The sequence below is a fragment of the Notolabrus celidotus genome, chromosome 7 (genome assembly GCF_009762535.1).
Source record: "Notolabrus celidotus isolate fNotCel1 chromosome 7, fNotCel1.pri, whole genome shotgun sequence".
Taxonomy (NCBI): domain Eukaryota; kingdom Metazoa; phylum Chordata; class Actinopteri; order Labriformes; family Labridae; genus Notolabrus; species Notolabrus celidotus.
In genome coordinates, this window is record NC_048278.1 from 12,952,156 (window position 1) to 12,972,512 (window position 20,357).

Here is a 20,357-nt window from a genome sequence, read left to right on the forward strand (position 1 = left end):
GCAGCGGATTCTTTGTGCACTGCATTGAGGGAAATGTGTGAAATCCAAGAGCCCATAGAAGATTCAAGTGTTTTTAGAAAGCATTTTTAAAGGTTTGTGTACACTTTACTTAATAAACCGTGTTCATTTAAAAACATTGTGCAGTGCAGTAGTAAGCAAATAATTGACAATGTGTGGTGGTTGTCGCAGTCTGTTTTGCAAGAGTACCATTAAATCCTCAATCCAGATACAAAATGAGGTAGAAAAAAACCCAGATTAAAGCCTCTATAAAATATAACACTGACTGGAGTTCAAACATGCTGCTACCTGCCTGTAGTTTTTAGTGGCACTACATAGAAAAGTCTTATAGGCTGAGTTTAGATTGTACCGTTAGAAGTATTGAAGTTATTCTTAAGAAAATCCTTCATTGACTTTTTGTCATTCTGTCATTACTAATAAGGACGATGTCTGAATTGATCCCTTTTGGATAAAAATAACCCTTTTATGACTTGAATGGCACAGAACCAACTGTTACTACGTACTAGTACTTCTGGGCCTTAGTTCCTCATTTTATTATATTGTTTCACAATCAGTTTAACAATCAAAGCACAATAAGCAAACAATAAAATATTAGACATTACATTCTTCTTCATTCATCTGTTATCTTATCATGCTCCCTTATCTTCACCTAATATACCCTCCCATTTCCCTCTCTGTATTTCTTTTCCTGTACTCACTATCATGTCTACATCCTCTCCTCACGCCTAGGATGTCTCCTGTTCTAGGGCAGGTGTGCGTTCTGCCAGTGCCAGCAGTATACTGCGAAGCACCCCCTGGTGCTGAGGGAACTCCTGGCACACACGATGCAAGATGGTGCTGGCAGTGTGCACACGCTCCATCTTGCTCTGCAAAGAAAGTCCAATAGATTCACTGGTGGATATGGCTTGATAGTTGCCCTCGCTCGCTCCCTGTAGCTTCTTGGTGCGACTCTGAAGAGTCACTAGACGGGCCAGGTACTACAGGGAGGGAAAGGTGGACAATTAGTGTCAATGTGTTTTCTTTTTTTGAAAACTTCCAACAGCACCTCAGGGGTAAAACAAAATGAAAAGAAGTAGCTATTACAACTATCCTTGTGAGTGGGTGTGGGTGTCAGAGTGAAACAGTGATGAACATGTCATTAAATCAGCAGCAGATTCAACATGACCTAGATTTATGTTAAAATAAACAATCTCACAACACTTTGTTAGAGTTTAAAACGTCTAGCGTCTATGTTTGAGTGTGCATTTTACAAGACATGATTGACAATTAATTTATTAATTTTTAAGCAGCCTAACCCATTGCTGATTAATCATTAATTTAATTGTAATATTAATTTCTGATTAATGTATTGATATAACTAAATACACATCATTTAAAATGGATCAACTTTTCTATTACTTAATTATATTATGTTATGTAATCCAATAGTTTAAAGCAACCATGTATTTTTTTTTTAAATCCTGCTATATCTGTACAGAGAAAGAGTAGTAGGGCCACCTAGAAAAAGAAAAGATTGAGAGTTTTAGTTATAGTTTTGGCGTTCCTTGTGGACAAGGCAGTGTTGGCCCATAGACTGTATAATATATAGACATAGTCTCTTTGATGTCCCCCCCTTTTTTTGAAGCAGAGTTATGAAGCCTGTCTTCCACGGTTGGCGTATTGGAAATCTCGAACTGAACCTAACTTTGGTTGACCTAGTATGAGGCAAAGAAGCGGAGTTTAGGCAAGACACATCAGTATCAATTTCAGTGTGTTTTATAACCAGTTCAAAACTCCTCGTTGGAACTTTAAGCTGTTAGTCACACTTGGTTACTCTTTTGATCACTTCCACTGAAACACTTACAAAGACCCTAGGAGGAGCCAGACTTTTTGTACACTTAAATTAATTACATGTATTTACCCTTTCGGTCTTATACTGAAGACCTTACCTTCTTACATTTACAAGCACAATACAGATGTTATATTGCTGTGCAGTAATGACTTTAAAAAGTAATGTTACAAAATGGCAAAACATAGATCTCCTTAAGTAAACTCTGTAAGCACTCAAAATAATGTATGTACTTCCTCTTTCTGCCTCTGGTAAGACTTTAGTAAAGAGAATATTATTTTTAATTCCAGCTCAGGAGGAAATTATTGGAAATTATAATCAATGGCCAAAATGTTCCACAGAGTTCCTGAGGAGTTCACTGGTATGACTGGATTCTGATTAAAATTAATGTTGGACGACTAAACTGCATGACTATTAGTTAAATGGATGAGAAGTTTGTTGGTATGACTGTACTATGATTAACTTGACATGCATTCCCAGATATCTTTGTTTTTATTTTGGTTGGTCACCTTCCTTCTATTTGGGACTTTTTCAAGAAATGCATGCTTAGTCTGTATGCTTGGGTATTACACAGTGATATTCAGCAGTTCAATATTATCTACAATTACTGGTGGTAGTAGAAGAAGTGGTGTAAGTATGTCAGTGTGGGTCTGGGGGTATCAGAGATATTGAAGGAGGTGGGCAAAGACAGTCATTAAAAATAAGATAACATATTTTTTCACTACAAGTCCTGTAATACTTTATAAAATGTAGCCCTAACCCTAACCCTAAGTTATGTACAGTGTACATACCAGACAAATGGATTTTTTTTTTATTATTTTGAATTTAAATAGTAAGACTCAAGACTGTATGTTCATCCAAATCCTAGCCAACTGGTTCAGGGGTGTTTTTCTGAAGAAATGCTGCAACACACTGCCACTTAATGAGTAACTGAGATCTTGAATGTATTTAACCATATTACAAATTTAAATCTATTCATGATAAGCTCAGCTAGAACTCTAAGCACAGTAAAGGGAATTATAAAATCCACTGTTGACTGTCAGTAACAAATATAACATAGAAAAAGGGCTATGCACATATAAATATATATATAAATGCACAGTGTCACTGGCAACACAATATTTTTAAGACTGTTTAGAGCAAGAATAAATGTGTTGTAATAAGGGGCACATTACAGGAAGTGCTTCTTACACTGTCTTTGGTGTCCTGGAGATTTACAAAATCAGAATCCAGAACGAAGCTGGTGCCGCAGAGATCTACCAGCAACTGCTTCTGCTGCGAAAGCCTGTCAATCAGACTGACCTGGCTCTCCTGTAAGTCCCTGATCCCCTGCTCACACTCGACCACATGCTGAAATTTAACATACTGCATATAAGATTATTTTGAATGCTTTAGCTATATAAGCAGATACAGAAGACGCTTTACCTTGTGTGTATCCTGGCTCTTGCGCTGCAGGCCCTGAATGATGTGGGTGAGCTCGCCTTTTGTAGTCTGTTTGATGGAACTGTGGCCCATGAACTCCCTGCGTAGCACGATGGTTTCCCTTCTTGCCACTGTTGCTTCACTCTCTCTAAGCAGTCGCTCCTGCTGCTTCATCAGCTGGTTGAGTCGCACCTGCACAAAAACACACACACTGAATAAAGTGTGTATGATTTTAAAAAAGCTCAAAAACAAAGACAAAAGCAGAAGAACCAGACTCTAAGGTCTCATGGATTTAACATTTCAAAATGACTCCAGAGACTCAACCATTCAGTTTGTTCACCTTCTACCACTGAGTAGATTATCATATTATACCATATGTGCCACATAATTCAGCTTAATAGGCAAATTCCAATTCTAAAACTTCTTCCTATTTTTATGTTTTTGTGGTTATAACATTTCTTTTGATGCAAATTGTCTGTGGCAGCAACTATTTGGAGGTCCCTCCCTCTGAGAGTACACCTCTGACACAGAAACTTGACACAGCATAAAAAAGGTTGGAAACCTGTTACATGGGTCACACAATGGGGAGGGCCACACATTTGTACTGATGAAAAATTCCTGTTGTTTTTAACTACAGCAAAAAATGTCTGCAATGTGTTTCTATCAACAAAATTCATTAGGAAAAATGTTGGCCTTTCCTGCAGATCACAGAGTTTTAAGATTGGAGGAGAGGTGGCAGATTGATCAGCTTTAAATTTTACACCAGGCCTGAAAAACATCATCCTACTGGTACCCACAGCCCCTCCCTCCACCATGCCCTCATATCATTGGCAGTGGCACACCAAGTAAATAACATGTAAACAACAGTGGAAAGCCTTCTAGAGTCCACATATAAATATATTTTCCTACTTACCAAACTACAACATGCACATAAAGACCAACACTCTTTTAACTTCATACACACATTCATAATCCCCCTTCACAAATCTCTCTTCTCCCTCCAAAGAACAAATCTTTTTCTCTTCCTGTCTTTATCTTCTCTTTCTATTTTTTGTTTTTCTCTTTTTCCGGTCTTATCAATCTAAATTAGTAATTGTTTTTCTCCCTATTCTTCGTTCTGTTTTTTTGTTGTTGTTTTATGGTCGTCTTTTATGGTCTAACCTTTTTGTTTAATGCTTATAATAATAATAAAATAACTGGTATTTATATAGCACCTTTCAAGAAACCCAAGGTCGCTTCACAGGGTCAGGTAGGGGGTCTGGGGTAGGTGGGGATAACACTATCTAACACGGAAAGGCCTTGAGGAAAAGGTGCGTTTTGAGTGCTTTCTTAACCCTCAAAGACCTAGACTATTTTGGGGGCGCCAGATTCTCCTGAATATATTTTGAATATGCTGAATTAGACAAATGTGGTATCAATGGAAAGCTGAGAATGTCCGCTGTAACTGAGTTTTCAAAGCTTGTTGATAGGATTAGCGGTTCAAAGGTTATAAAACATTTAAGAACAAGTAGCCGCTGGCGGCTGTCTAGGTCTTTGAGGGTCAAAAGTGTCCAGGTTTGGGGCGCTGCGCATGTCGGGAGGGAGAGAGTTCCACAGAGTATTATGTAGTCTATACCTGATAACTTTTTTGATTGTTGTTTTCAGACACTACTTTTTTTTTCCTTTTATGTTCTGTTTAATGTCTTGCACTTTTATACCTTCGCACTGTTGCATATAAAAGAAATTACAAAATAAATAAAATGATAATAATAATTATAATTTTACACCAGTTAGACAAACACTTAGCAAAGACAAAGGGAAAAATAAACATAATTTTACAGTTAACTGACATTATAATTAACATGTGCTGAGACTTTACCTCCATACGGTGTATCTCAGTGCTCATAATCTGGATGTCTTCCTGCCCCACATCTATGTCCACAGCAGAACGAGTCTCTTTGACAAGCTGGATCTTCTTCTCCCACAGCATAATCTGTCGCCTAGTGGCCAACCACACAAATCAAAGAGTAATTGTATTCGAGATGATTACCAAACAGATGTACAGTAAACATAAACTTGTGATATAGAGAAATATAAATGTGACTGACTGAGCCTCCAGCAGACTGTTGAGGAGTCTCTCTTTTTCTTCCAGGATCTTCTCTTGTCTCATCTGCATCTCAATAGACTCCCACTCTGCTTCCTTCAACCATTTGATCACATTTAAAATTATTTTCCAGTATTTTGCAAAAGAAACATTAAATAAATAAACAAAAGTTATGACATACCTTAAGTCTGTGCACAAAGTCTGTCTCCATCAGCATATTCTCCTGCTCTAACGCCATGCTTAGCTGCCCGTGTTTACTGAGCAGGGTGTTGAGCTTCAGCAGGTCTCCTCTCAGCATCCTTGCATTTTTCTCCAGTTCACTCTCGTCACGTTGCTCTACTTCTACCTGGCCTGGTGTTGGAGATGTTTGAACATTAGCTTACTGTTCGATCAGTTTTTTTGTGTCTAAAATCAAAATATTAAATGAGGACGCAGCGCCAGTGCAATGGCATAGAAACAAAAACATTTAGCCGTACTCACTCTTCTTTTTTTATACATCCAGACTCAGATGTTACTATAATCAATTTTGTATTTTTTTTCACACTATGTAGGAGTGCTGAGATTATGTATGATCAGGACAGCAAGGCTACAGCACATATTAATGGTATTATTATATGATTTTGATGCCAGACTAGTCTCATCAAATATGACGAAAATAAATCTATCAAGCCTTTTGTGCACGTGTGTTTCTAAACTGATTTATTACTTACTCTCAAGGCATATTTTCTTCTGCTGCATGCCTGTGTGCTCGGTCTGCAGTTTGAGTGTGTCCTTGCTGTTGGCTTCTATCTCGTTGATCTGTCCTATGAGAATCCCCATCTGTATCACCCAGAGCTGCTTGACACTCTCTATATTCACTGCAACCTCCTCAATCTGAGCCATCAATGCGGCTATCTTGATTTGAAGAGGACTGAGGTCCTCATGCTGTGAATAAATGAAAAGGAATCACAAAGATAACACGTGGTTTTGAATGATGACTGTAAAAATACAGCAGCTGAACTCATATTCCACTTCTTTCCAATATTCACTCACCCCACTGCTGGATGCGATTTGATGGATTTTTTGGTTACAGTGAGCTATGCTGGCCTCCTTCTTCCCAATGAGGATGACAACCGAAGAAATCTGTGCCTGTTTGGTTGTCAGTATCTGGATATTCTTTGTGATCTCTTCATCTAGGGCCTCCTGGGTGAGAACAAGACTGTCCAGATGTTGGCTGACCTCGCTGCTCTCGAGTTCCACAGTCACTGTATTGTTCTCCAGCTGCCACAACTGAGAGATCTAATGAACAGGGAGAAAAACAAGCAGCACAGAAATGAATGTTCTGCATCTTTATCCTTATCATATTGTATGTTTGTTGTTGTGTTTCTGTTTCTGTTTGGGATGTATTGAACCATTGTGTGCTTTGTAAATTAGACTTGGTCTTTTGTCTCATTTGTTTAGGTTTTTGCTGGAACAAAAGGTTGGCACTCTTTTTGGGAAGCAGCCACACACATCCTGAATGCTTCTTCTGTGTTTCAAAATCCCAAGTTTACCTTTTCCTTCTTTAGCATGGCTATCTTGCTGGTGAGTCTTTGGTAGTGTTTGGCAGCTTTGTTATGGACGAGCTTCTGCTGTATATAGGTCATTATCTCGTCCTCCAACTCCAGACGCACTGTGCTGTTTTTTTCCAACTGCCTCCTCTGATCGTTCGATTCAACCTGGCGGATGCCGCTTTCCTAGAAGAAGAAAAATATTTTGAGAGTGGAATGGTTGCAGAGGTAAGAAGAAAGTAGCCATTGCAACAGGATGTCTCTCTGGAAGAATAGACTAAAAAGCTGTTAAAACAAAAGCCTAGGTCCTTTACCTTTGACAACCTGGCAAGGGTGAGCTCAGTCTCCTTCAGGGTTCGAAGGCAGGTAGTGAAGTGGGCATGCAGGGCCTCTTGCTGCGTCTGCATCTGGATGATCTGCTTCTTTGATGTGGCAGCATCCACCTGAGACCAGTTCAGCTGCATTGTAAGTTTTTCATTTTGCTCCTGCTCTTCAGAGATGGTTTTCTTGTAGCCCGCAGTCTCTCTGTCCAGCAAGATCACCTGGTGTGCGAAAGCACTGGGAAAACGGGAGTGGTGTTTTAAATTGAATAGATGCTTGCTTGATATGTCTTACCCTCCGGTCTAAAATCAGCATTGTCTACTACAAATGCTGTGTTGTATTTTCTGCACATTTTCGACATGCATTTGTCTATATGTTGATACAAACACCTGTGTTAAATGACACCATGAATTAGGATAATATTTCTCATTATCCCCATTTGTGCTTCATCCTTAACACAGCAAACCAGCAATCTGTCACTGCAGAGGAACACGTGAACCGTGGTGATGTTAATGAAGAATGTCCTGCAGGGACATCCTCACTTACATGTAGTTAGGCGTGTTTTGACTAAAATGGTTAAATTAAAACGGAGGCATATTCAGCTTTCTCTTGTCCTCATCCTCACCGCATGGCCTCCTGCATTGCACTGAATGCTTCCTCCCGTCTCCTCATGCCCATCAGGCTGCTGTTCCACTGCTGCAGCAGCTGCTTACGAGCCATCCCCAGAGACTCTATTTCCATCTCAGCCTGCACACATGAAGGAAATTAAGATGGGGCTGATGTTGTATTACTACTTCTACAACCCTTAAGGATATGTAATTATGTATATTATATTACAACCTTCCATTTGCTTTAACAAATGAACATATTACACTGAAGAGACCACAGTATTCCTTGCTAGTGTTTTTCATTGCTTAAGGTATGTTTTTTTGTGTTTAAGAGGCTGTAATTAATTGCTGTAAATCACCTGATGCTGGAGCTAAACAGATTATTTTTGCAGCTTCAAGTTATAACTAGTCTGCTTTTATGCACCGGATTGTTGCATTGCTCTTTCTAGCTTTTAAGCAAAAAGTTTGCTGGACTAATTGTGTACAACCTGTGAAACATCTTACAGTAACCAGGTAAGTCACCGACTTTTGGAAAACGTGGTCCATTTGGTGGCTAAAAAGTTATATTTATCTAAGGAGTTGGTAGGATCATAGAAGGCTGAAAGGAAGTAGTACAAAGTATCTAGGCTTCTATTTCTCCATGAGATATCTTGACAAAGTGCTGGAGCCAAAATCAGCTGACGCTGGGTGAGAGGCAGGTTAGACCCATGAGAGGTTGCTATTCAATCACAGGGCTGACACATAGAGACAAACAACCTATGACTTTTACATTCACTCCTGTAATGTAGACTCACTGAGTTAGTGAACGAGCATGTCTTCAGACTGTGGGAGGAAGCCAGAGTACCCAGAGAGAACATGAAAAACCCTCACATTAAGAATATTCTTGGTGTGAGACAAGGTGCAAGCCACCACACCAAAATTGAGTTAAATGAAAATATATATTGGCATTGCTCCGTATTCTGTATATGCAACTGTGTTTTAACAAGTTTGGCATAAAAACAGTTACCTCAGAGAGAGCCTCTTTGGTCATCTGTGTCTCTTCTGTTAGAGCATAAGCCTGGACCTCATACATTGCTGTGTTCCCTATCAGCCTCTCCATATCCTTTGTCAGACGTTCCACATACATATCCTGATGAAACATAATAAATTACAACAAGTTAATCTATAACAATGCCTCATACAATCAAAACTTTATTAGCTGTTTGAAATATGGTCTGCCCACCTGCTTTAGTTTCTGCTCTTCAGCCTGGTTCTTCTCAGCTCCCGCTTTGTGCCTAGCATTCTCCATAGCTTTCACATGAGAGCGCAAATCCTCACTCGCTTTTTTTGTGAAGACCAGATGCAGCATCAGGTTGTCGATCTCGGCCTGTAGCTGGGACACTGAGGAAAACATACCATGCATTAAACTCTTGTGGACCGTACATCAGGATCAAACTAAAGGATGTGTCCATGAGTCAATGACAATGATAATGTTTTGAAATCACAGTAAGTTTGAACGTTTGTCTCTTTTGCTCAATCATAAAAAATCTGAAATGTAAAACCTAATTCAATTAAAGATTTAAAGAATCTTTAATGGGGCTTTATTTTCAAATTTAAAACAAACCTTTGCAACTAAGTCAGAACCCCTGGGCTTCAATCCACTAGAATCTATTAAAATGCTTAATAGCTACTACTGTAACACCTTTTAGAGACTGAAATGCCAACTTAAATCTATCAGATAAAGTTAATTCTCAATTTCAGTAGTATTTCTATTATTTATTTGTTAACTTAAGGCAATAAATAGTGAAATAAAATCCTGGATCAGCAACAAGGCAACACTACATCAGTCTTACCATTGGCTTTGGCTTTGCTGTTCTCACTGCTATTCCTGGAATACTGGCTCTTTGTCACCCCCAGTTCATCCTGTGTCTGTCGGTGTTTGCTTTCAGCCTCTGCCTTGGTGTGATGATGGTCCTCTAGCCTGGTCTGGAGTCTGCCAAGCTGCTCCTGAACCCTGAAAGCCTCAACACTTTCCTCCTGTGTGTCATTGTCATTTACCTTCCTCTCTGCATGCTGGGAAAATTGTAAAGGATCATACAATCACTTCACTGGTCCTTCAGTCAAGCTTTGCATGGCTTTGCATGATTTTGCATAATTTTTTTCAGCCCAAATTCTACTCTACAGTTATTTGTATGGTTATAATTTTCATGAAGTTGAGTATAAGCAACATCTAGAACAAAAGATTAAAATCAAGGAGTGCACTTAAATTGCTAAATAGGTCAACAGCACCATCTTCTGGACATAATTTGAACCAACTGATTGGAGGGTTTCCGGGAAAGGCCGCCTTTAGGTGCTTGTTAAGAACATGATGTTTGTTTTTAACCTATATACTTGTGTATGTTAGAGAAAACACAGTAAAGAACATACTGTAACTAAAAAAAAAGTATTTGTTTACAAAAAATAAACACACCTGTTCCCTCAGACCCAGGTTGATCCTCTCCTGCTGCCTCCTCAGCACACTGCTCAAGGCAGTCTGCTGTCTTCTGACCAGGTGCTGCCAACAGATCAAACAAAGCATTACAGTCATGACTGTATGTCATATTAATATGAACCAACTGTTTATGAAATAACTGTATTAAAGATTTGTATAACTAAAATCTAGTTCTTCTCTTTGTGTAATATTAAAATAGCTTGTGTGGCTACTCTGCACACTGTAAACTTGTTGGAAAGCCCAGTATCAGCCAAGTAAGGAAAGTATCAACAATGCACCCAAAACACAAGGCAGGCAGACATGAGCCCCTTTCACACACAAACCTCTGATGTTTTCTAGATTATTTCAGGACATTTAGGCCCTGATATTTTCAGGAACTTTCTGTTAGACCTACTCTAACAACTAGATATATTCCTTTGCTTTTAGTTTAGGGGTGGGAGTAGGATTCTTTGCAATGATCACTGTGTCTGCGTTTATAACAGTACATCATGTATAAGAACATTTCAACAATACAAACTTTTGCAGTATAAAATATAACAGTAACAACTGAGCAGTATAGGGTATGAAGCACACGTCAACTTCTTCTTATCTGCATGGCTGGCAGGAAGAAGTCCAGAAGACTTAGTGGTGAACATTTTGACAAGTTGTATTCACACATTCAGCCACCCGGATGAAGTCGAGAGATATTCTGAAGTCTCGTGCATGTGTAAAAGGGACTGTTGATATCATTATTCAGTTTGAGGAGCAATGAGACCAAGACTATAAAAAGCTACAGACATGCTCAGGGTCAAGAATGATGAACTCCTCCTCCTCCTCCTCCTCCTCCTCCTCCTCTTCCTCTGGCAGTGGGCTATGATCGTCCATGTCTTCAGATCCATTAAGGTCTAAGAGGTGAGGGATGACCTGCATTTCAGAAATATTTTCGTGCACTGAAAATAGAAAAGAGAGTCCTTAATCATCAGCATGTTAACTTACATAAAAGAAAATAAACTATGTGATAAAGTACTTAGAGATATGTCATTTAAAGAGACCTTTGCTTTAGCTGAATTGTTACCTCTTTTTGGACTAAATTGTTACAAAATAAGTACAGTTTAAAAAAAATCTGCTTACCATTGGTTATCGGGTCTCTTGTATTAGTTCTTAATTAATACAACTGAACCTTTTAATCCTAAGCAAACACACTTAAACTGAGCATTTGTACCTTTTGTTATTGTAAATCACAAACATTATAACTGTGAGACTAACCTGAATGTAAGGCTGCAGCAAAACATTCATCTGCATCACTGTGGTCAGACTCAGGCTGGGCGGTCGAGGCATCCAGTTCTGGTCCTTGCTGATCCAGTGAGCCCTGCAGGGACAAAGACAGAAAGCCATTATAGAGGTCTGTCACACTAATTATGATTTGGATCATTATGTTAGGAACACACATTGCATTAATGCTTTTTAGACTGAGGCTATTTAATTTTTGTCAATAGGCCAAACATTGTAAACAACAGCACAGAATTTTGGACTACTTTTTAATTTATATGTTACATATTCTGTAGCAAATACTAAACGGGTCACAGCACAGCACCTGAACAAAATATTTACAAGGTATTTATATTTATTAAAAAGGAGTTATGAAAATATGAAGAAAAGCAAAATAAAACATCTCTATTGGCAATAAATAATTTACCTCCTCAGCAGGTGGGAAGGTTGCAGCTTCAACACTTCCATCCTGCAAAGTGCTCTCTGTCTCCTCTTGGCTGGAGCTTTCCATTTCCCCCTCCTCTCTCTGCATGAGATCTGTGATAACATACAAGTGGTCTGAAGATATTTACATATCCCTCGTAAGTAGCATTTGTTTCTTCCTTTTTCCCTGATAACAGTACTTTAACTGCATTATTGTATGCATACTGGGAGAAAGCGTGACTGACTGTCCAATTTTTTATTTTATTTTTTCTCCCTCAGTTATAATCTTAATAAGCTCTTTATCTTGAAATAATATGGAGTCTCTCTCCAAGGCCCCTCACAGTATATGTGCAAAGTATGTTTAACCTGCATATTTTCTCCTCATTTTCCAGATATTTTGTCAACTTTAAAGAGAACAACTTGACTGCAACAATGCCTCTGCATCAAAACTGAACAGAGGACGTTAGGATTATTTTTGTGAGTGAATTTAAGACAGGTTTACCAGACAGTAGCATTCTTGTTCAGTAGAAACTGAAGCAGTGTAGCCTACATCTTTTTACCTTCTTGCATAAAATCATGTTGTTGTGTTTTTTGTAAAAATAAATATAGCTGCAGGTATTGCTGAGGAAATATCATGCATCCCAACCTTGTAAGTATAACACAGAGATTAAGCCTTAACATTGATATATAATGGGAACTCCTAAGCACAGACCGTATCATAGGTGTAATCGTGCAGGACTCGAGTTTTACTGCTGGGGCCCAACGAGACATGGAACTCCTGGGACGCACCTGATTGCAGTCTATTTTTAAGGTAGCAAAATACAGAAAACACCTGAGCCACCTGTTGCGAAACTACTGCTGACTACCTCGGCTTTAACGTTAACTCGTAAACCCTAAACCCGGGTTCACGTTAATCCCTGACGGCCATTTGCTCTGGACAGAAGAGCTCCGTACAGCGTTAACCTTCAGTCACAATAGAGGACGGTATGAAAAGTACAGAGAATAAATAAGAAAATACAACCTTTACCTGAATACAACAGTGATAATAACGCTTTACCTACTTACATCCGTCACACGATCAGCTAACAACACCAGTTGCTAGGCAATCGCAAACTTCCGGTGGTGGATGGGGTTTAGTGTCAACAAAGCTGAGGAGAAATACACCCAAGACAGGCCTTCTTATTCTTCTCACCACTATAGATTAACTGTGGTACATACGAAAAGACTGCAAAGCATCCTTTATCTTTATCACAGCTATCAGAAAGTGTTTGCTGTGTGTTTAAGTGTTCAATCAGTTATTTATTTACATCTGATTTAAATTTAACCACTCATTTTTTAAGTACCTCATGAAAAATAACAGATCAAAGTGCACTACTATGCTAGCTTCTTTCAGGGATTTGAATTTTTTTTGTTGTTGTTATTTTGGTATCAATAATTGTGTGTTTTCTTTTTACATATTTGAATTTCCAGCACAAATGGTCAGACATATTCACCAGAATGCAGGGAATTAATTTTGTTGGATGCTCATAATCTCCTGGGGGAGGACCCCCCAGACCTTCCCCTTACCTCTTCCTTGATATGTTTAAATGGAGTTAGTTCAACGCAAGTTCAGGAACAGGACCACGCACCCCAGAACCCAATCTAAACACCTGCAGCTCATTATCTCTTTCACCTGTGCAATTATCTGCACCCCTGTAAACCTGGATAACTCATTTCTCTTGTTTGTCTCAGTTCTCACTACCTTCCCCCAATCCCTTCTACTTCTCTCTCCCTATCCTTTCCTCTTAATACAGGAACAATGGGGGTTACTGAACCAGAGGCGTGTCGAGAAGTATCCCCACCCTGAGTCACTACCCTCTATTCCAGACTATTTAGATACTCCAACCCCTACTCATCCCCACTAACTTTGACCCCTACTCATCCCTCCTTAACTCGACCCCTAATCATCCCTATTTACCTTGACCGCCTACTCATCCCTCCTTACCTCGACCCCTACTCATCCCTACCTACCTAAACTCCTACTCATCCCTCCTTCCCTCGACCCCTACTCATCCCTCCTTCCCTCGACCCCTACTCATCCCTACTTACCTTGACCCCTACTCATCCCTCCTACCCTGGACCCATACTCATCCCTACTTACCCCAACCCCTACTCATCCTTCCTTCCTTTGACCCTTTAACTTACTTGAATACAATTATTCAAACTGTACTATTGCATGGTTTCGTTTTCTGATGTTCAATGATGTGGTTTTATTTACTTACTACAGCTGGTCTTGCTACAAATATAATTATAATAAACAAGAGTGTGGTCTTGTCAGGGAATTTGACCCTAAACTGTGAGTATCGGGGGTTTGAAAAGAGGTGCTCCATTTCCTTTTCCCCTGCTCCTCTAGCAGACCGAGTACACCCCTACCCCTCATTTTTATGTTAAATCCTATAAATGTGAGCCATATAAGTCCATGTCATAAAAATCTCACTCCAGCCGGACACTCAAAGTTGGCAACCCTGGATTATATGATATTGTGTCTTATCACAACTTAACCTTTTACTGTTGAATCAAATGTAGCACATCCAATAACAACAGACTATTCGCTTGAGCAGCATTTTTGAAAGCGTAGTTTAGTCCCTGACAGGGTTATTTATAGTAAATTGAAAAACAGGCTACTACTTCAAGTATAAACCACACTACATTAATGCATTTGTAATTTGTATCTGTAAACGCTATGGGAGGAAGCATTGTGCTATTTGTGTTCAACACACTCAACAAGCATTTCAATCAAGAGAAAAAAATAAATAAAAAAAAACACAAGATTTGTATCCAGGTCTGAAAACAACATTGAAGCAAAACACACAAAAAGCTTGCACTGACAGATTTATTTTGCTCTATAAATAAGGCATGAACACAGAATCACTGAATTTGGCCTTAACATATGATAAAAAGACATTGTTTCACAGATATAAATCATGGCATGTCTTCATATATCCTTGAAAAATGTATTTCATTCTGTTTATTCCAAAGCAGTAGACAAAAATACTACCATAACCCATCTCATGTAGTCATTTATAAACAAATGGCAACCAAGGCATAAGGGGAGAGACAATCATACAGAAACACATCTATTGAGTGGTACAATGCTTTAGTATCCTAGTAGAGCAACAAATTAAATTAAGGTGAGAATTCCTGTAAACAATGTTAATGAAGGTATTGTAGCACATTGTTAAATTTACCTTACATGGTAATGTCATTTCTGGGTGCGTACCATTGAGCAGAGAGAAAGATCTGAACCTAAAGGCCTAATTAAGGGCTGTGGTTCAGATAAGGAACATGACACAGGTCAAAAGGTATTTCCAGAGAAGGAACATGTAGATAAACTATACATTCTTGGCTCTACTATACAGTATGTACCTTAACCTCATAGAATAGTTTTGAAAACAGTATAGAGTCTTTTTAAAGCACTGTCACATATTAGGGTTGGTCTAACAATATCTGCTCTGTCAAAGCATTAACACCATTAGGTATAATGATGTATAGATAATTACACTGTCTGCTACTCCCAGAACAGAACCACTGCACTTCATATCTGGACATGAAGGATATGCGAGATGAGATAGTGTTTATCATGAACGAAGTGTAAAACTTGTACTTGTGCAATAACTTTCATGTTACAGTCAAAACGTGACTGGGTGAAAACTGATGTCATACAATAACAATAGAGGCTAAAAACTTTGTCAAATATACATTCAATAGTTGTGATTTAGGCATCATATTTCTCATCAGACATACATTTTTATATTACATCCATACAGGATCTCACTAAAGCCTATGCAGCATTTATATCATTGCACTTTTTGTGTTTGTGTATTTGCCATTAGTACTTCTTAGAACGTTTATGTTCATTTTAACGCAATATTTCCATACAGACGTGGATAAGGGCATCATTGGTATAAAAAAAAGAGGGGTGTTGAGGAGTAAAGGTAAGTGTTGAGTGTGTTGTAACAGCACTAATGAATACTGTTGACTGTAGACACCCGATCAAAAACCATCAACACAATGACGCTTGAGGGTTCAAGTTTCTTACAGAAACTTAACCTAACATCAAGTATCTTCCAGTACAGATTTTTTAAAACCTGGTAACACTTGATGCAGTTTCTACAATGGAAATTCTTACCTTCCGCCACAAAATAATCCTTCACTTAGAACCATCCACTACACTTGCTATATTTCTCATTAAGGGGTGACTATGCTCTACTTCACTCTCTAGCCTGAGCAAAATGTTAATCCACAGGCTGTAAGGTATCTGGTGAATGCTCACACATTTACGTGTTCATAAGACATGTTATACTTATTTATTCCCCTTATTAACTTAGGCAATCTATTTAGGACACAAGACTCTCTTCATTCATCAGTCCCTATTCAATAGGTCCTTACTGTTCCATAAATCCCTCACAGACAAATCACCTCTCCCTCTTCAAGATAAATACTACTGAACAGAGCAGCAGGCAACAGTTTGTCTTTAGTGTATCCTCGATCATCTCTACTGTGTCCTTTCAAATTCACACGGTCTTCTTAATGTGGATAAGAAACCCACTCACTAGAGGAATGTGTTTTTTTCAAAGTAGCATCCAACCCATTAGCTTTGGCTCCAGTTCTAAGCTCTGGGAAATACTGTAAACAATCTTCATGGCTGGCTGGTGCTGTCCTTCTCTGGTGGGGAGGACCCTGGGTCCACTGCAGGGCCAACAAAGGGTCCGCCAGCTGTGCGTGGGTCCATGGCAGAATGCATGATGGTCAGCCATACATCATCCATGTTTGGCATTACAAATATTTTCTAAAAAGTAGAAGGAAGAATGATGGTCAGACAGTGAGTATTCTATTGATTTGTATTACCCTTCACACATGACATCTTGAGTTTGAGTTTGTCTTTCATTTACTGACCAGAAACAAGATTGCCTTTGTGATGGGGCATTACTTTATCATGTCTCTTGATATTTCATAAATATACCAAAAAAAGGTGCTTAAAAATACCTGGAATTCCTGATCCAGTTTTTTCTCTATCCAGTCTGTAACATGAGCCAGAGTGACCTCTCGTTCTCCCAGTTTAGGTCGGGCCTTGAGCTCCAGGTGAGGGGGTCTCCTGAAACCATACCTGCAGCAGAATATTTCAAGAGATGAAATGATAAACTTATCAATACTATTAAATATTATTAATTAAGAAACTGAAGCAACATTGAGAACAGCCACTTCTGGAAGAGGGCGGTCATGTGTTGCACACAGCGATACTCAACTGGTTTTAATAGCATGGAAATGCTGTGTAGAATGAATGTAGTCTTGATTGCAGATACACTTTTTTTTATATTTGTTTAAAAGATATTCTGTTATTGAGGCAAGAGAAAATTGTCTGATTAAAAGTAAACTAGGAACCAGTGCTATAAGCACAGCAAGGCATTGTTTATCATCTGTGGGAAAGAGCTGGCAGAGACATGACTCTGTGTCACTCTGACAAACGCTGAAACATAGTTCGCATTTTCAAGTTAACATAGTAGAAAACCAACACTGTCTCACGTACCAGATCCTGTCTGTGGGTGGAGGAGGGATGTTGACAGCCAGAGTTCCCTGGAGTTCCTGCAGCTCAACTGTGAGCAGAAGCGGCGTGTTGGACACTTCCTCCATCTTCTTCTTGATGAACTCAGTTTCTGTTGCCTTCTGGAAGTATTTGGACTTGGTGATCTTGTCCACGAAGCGCATTATTTTGCTGGATTTGTGACCTCCGATGAATCTTTATTTGAGAAGGAAGGGTGAAAGTTAATTTAGAGAGGCTGCATTTTTATTTTAAAAAGTCCTCTAATTGAACCACTGCGACCTCACTGGGTAAGAGAGGTCATGTACTATGTCCAACTAGAAAAGATAAGATACAATATAAAGGAGTCAATTAAGAATTTCTTTGACACTTGGCAACCTTTCTTCACTCACTTTGAAACTCTACATTTTGGCAATTTTTTGTTTTTTTCAAAGTTTTTTTTTTTTGGCTTTTGTGCCTTTATGATAGGACAGCTAAAGAGAGACAGGAAATGTGGGGAGCGGAGAGGGGGGAAGACATGCAGCACATGGTCGCGGCCGGGAGTTGCAACCAGGAGTCGAGCCGGCGACCTCTGCGATGAGGAGTTTGGCCTGTATGTGAGGCGCTTAGACCGCTAGGCCACCAGCACCCCTACATGCTGACAAAATTGATCTTAGTGTGTAATATGTAGATCTAGATGTATGTGTATATTGTGTAGGTATGTATGTTTATGTGTGTATATATGCGCATGTAGTGTATATGTAGGAGTGGGTTTTTGTTTTATTATTATTATTTTTACACCCACACACACATATATATATATATATATATATATATATATATATATATATATATGTTTTGTCTTTTAATTTCTGGCAATTATGTTCTGGTGCTGGTAATGAGACATCAGGGGGTGAGGGGGTGAGGGACATTGACCAAAAAAAAAAAATCCTGTAACTGTATGTGAAAGAAATAAATGACTGTCATCATTAAAAGCAATGTGTCAGAGTTATCATCTCTAAGGCTGCCAACATATTGGTGATGGATGTAATCTACTGTCCTCATTTCAACTGTTCTCAGTCAGCATTTTTTTGGGCTGTATGACCTTTGACAACAAAGAGGTCTGTTTCAATAATTAATACACATTAACTTTTGTCTCCATTGTTAAAAATATTTTTTTTGCAATTAAATACAAAAGTCGAGGAAAGCATTTTCACAAAGACATATCTGATAAGTTGGATCTTGTAAAGTTAGATGAGAGTTTCCCAGTTATTTTATCACAATTTTGGCATAAAGAAAATAAATAAAAACATTTCATTGTATCTGTCACGTTTCGGACATGAATCTACATTGAAAGTCCAGAAACTCCTTCTTACCCCTCTGCTCCAGCAGAGTCATTTGACAGCTCTGAGAGGTCTTCTTCATCTGATGAGCCAGCGCTGGACGACTCTTCATCACTATCTGCTAGGCAGTAAGTCCTCGGTCTGTATCTGGACACATAGAAACAAACAAAAACAGATTAGGGTGAGAAAACATGATACTCACACACACAGAAACACTAGCACACACTATCAAATGCATCTACATGCAAGCAATAACACGAATGCGAATGCCCCTATGCCTTTAATATGAATGGCTCAGAGGTGTGGTGGTGGGAAGAAATGGTTGCTCTAAAGAAATGTGAATTGACACACTACACTGGGACACCAACATTAGGTCGCTGCAGGATCAATAATAAAGTACAAAGGCCTGATAAGGGCTGTTGCACACTTGCAATATGGAAGGGCTGATTACAGTGAGATATGAGTGTAAATACCTGTGACGCTGCACATGCCATAATATTAAACCTTTCAAAAAATGTAGCTCTGGAAAATAATTCATTAAGTAACCACAGACAATAGCAGTGCATCTACACTTGTTTCCTGGTTCAAACTGGCAGGAGAGAGGCCGTCTAGCCTTGAGGAGGTCTACACTGCACCTGCACAATGTGATTTATGGTTTCAATTAATCAATAATTTAGAGAGGCTGCATTTTTATTTTAAAAAGTCCTCTAATTGAACCACTGCAACTTTTATATGGACACTGGGTAAGAGAGGTCATGTACTATGTCCAACTAGAAAAGATAAGATACAATATAAAGGGGTCAATTAAGAATTTATTTGACACTTGGCAACCTTTCTTCACTCACTTTGAAACTCTACATGCTGGCAATTGGGACACCAATTGGGACTCTGCACATGCCATATTATTAAACCTTTCAAAAAATGTAGCTCTGGAAAATAATTCATTAAGTAAGCACAGACAATAACAGTGCATCTACACTTGTTTCCTGTTTCAAACCGGCAGGAGAGAGGTCATCTAGCCTTGAGGAGGTCTACACTGTACCTGCACAATGTGATTTATGGTTTCAATGAATCAATATGCTAAAATGATAAAGGGAAAGTCTTTAATCAATTAGTTTGACATCAAAACAGCTTCAGAAAAAATGTGATCTCTGCATCTCTACTGCACTTTTCTTTTGCTGGAACACTACTGCTACTTCTGTTCAACTTCTGTGTCTATTAGGGGAGTAAACTACCAAGACCACTGATGAAGGAACTAATTAGATATAACAATGAATCGTAGATGAAATGAGGCATTAGGTGGTTTCATGAAATAAGAAATTAAAATGACAGAAATGTAAAACCAGAGAATAAGGGATGAAAAGAAAAATATCATTTTTGAAGATCATGCAACACTCACCAAGAGCAGAAATGCACTCAATTTGTTGTGTTAACCAGTTGTATTAAAGACAGAATCCAGATGGTAGAGAGAGAACAGGAAAGAAAAGGAGAGACAAGGTATAAAAGA

At 38.8% G+C, this 20,357-nt stretch overlaps 2 protein-coding genes across 6 annotated transcripts in view; both read right to left on the reverse strand.

Annotated features, from left to right (window-relative positions):
* Positions 1-527: 527 nt before the first annotated feature.
* Positions 528-13,617, reverse strand: ccdc40 (coiled-coil domain containing 40). Of its 4 annotated transcripts, XM_034687892.1 has the most exons (20): positions 13,444-13,462; positions 13,016-13,098; positions 11,955-12,064; positions 11,525-11,627; positions 11,057-11,208; positions 10,259-10,342; positions 9,642-9,861; positions 9,032-9,189; positions 8,816-8,938; positions 7,827-7,948; positions 7,195-7,438; positions 6,884-7,066; positions 6,384-6,629; positions 6,062-6,275; positions 5,533-5,702; positions 5,356-5,447; positions 5,127-5,247; positions 3,272-3,460; positions 3,038-3,196; positions 528-995 (listed from the first exon to the last, which is right to left on the reverse strand). In XM_034687892.1, the coding sequence occupies exons 3-20, from the start codon at positions 12,057-12,059 to the stop codon at positions 744-746; spliced, it is 2,937 nt and encodes a 978-aa protein (XP_034543783.1). In that variant the 5' UTR covers positions 12,060-12,064; positions 13,016-13,098; positions 13,444-13,462; the 3' UTR covers positions 528-743. The 4 variants fall into 4 exon arrangements, with proteins under 4 accessions (XP_034543783.1, XP_034543784.1, XP_034543785.1 ...); XM_034687893.1 differs by lacking the exons at positions 13,016-13,098; positions 13,444-13,462 and adding an exon at positions 13,517-13,617; XM_034687894.1 differs by lacking the exon at positions 13,444-13,462 and having other exon boundaries at positions 13,008-13,092.
* A 1,187-nt stretch (positions 13,618-14,804) lies between these two features.
* Positions 14,805-20,357, reverse strand: part of LOC117815899 (testis-expressed protein 2-like) — a 37,495-nt gene continuing 31,942 nt past the window's right edge. The window contains exons 10-13 of one of the 2 annotated variants that reach the window (XM_034687914.1): positions 18,884-18,997; positions 17,517-17,726; positions 16,976-17,096; positions 14,805-16,778 (exon numbers count right to left, since the gene is read on the reverse strand). In XM_034687914.1, coding sequence (XP_034543805.1) covers positions 16,629-16,778; positions 16,976-17,096; positions 17,517-17,726; positions 18,884-18,997 — 595 coding nt within the window. In that variant the 3' untranslated portion in view covers positions 14,805-16,628. The remainder of the gene's footprint in view (positions 16,779-16,975; positions 17,097-17,516; positions 17,727-18,883; positions 18,998-20,357) is intronic. The other variant, XM_034687915.1, reaches the window with a different exon arrangement.

Bases quoted from the DNA above. Each gene is read 5' to 3' on its own strand.
- ccdc40 (XM_034687893.1), bottom strand. From the start codon at position 12,059: ATGCAGAGAGAGGAGGGGGAAATGGAAAGCTCCAGCCAAGAGGAGACA. The intron at 7,067-7,194 runs GTAAAGGACCTA...TTCTTCTTCTAG, and splicing joins CCCTTGCCAGGTTGTCAAAG to GAAAGCGGCATCCGCCAGGT. The intron at 6,276-6,383 runs GTGAGTGAATAT...ATTTATTCACAG, and splicing joins AAATCGCATCCAGCAGTGGG to CATGAGGACCTCAGTCCTCT.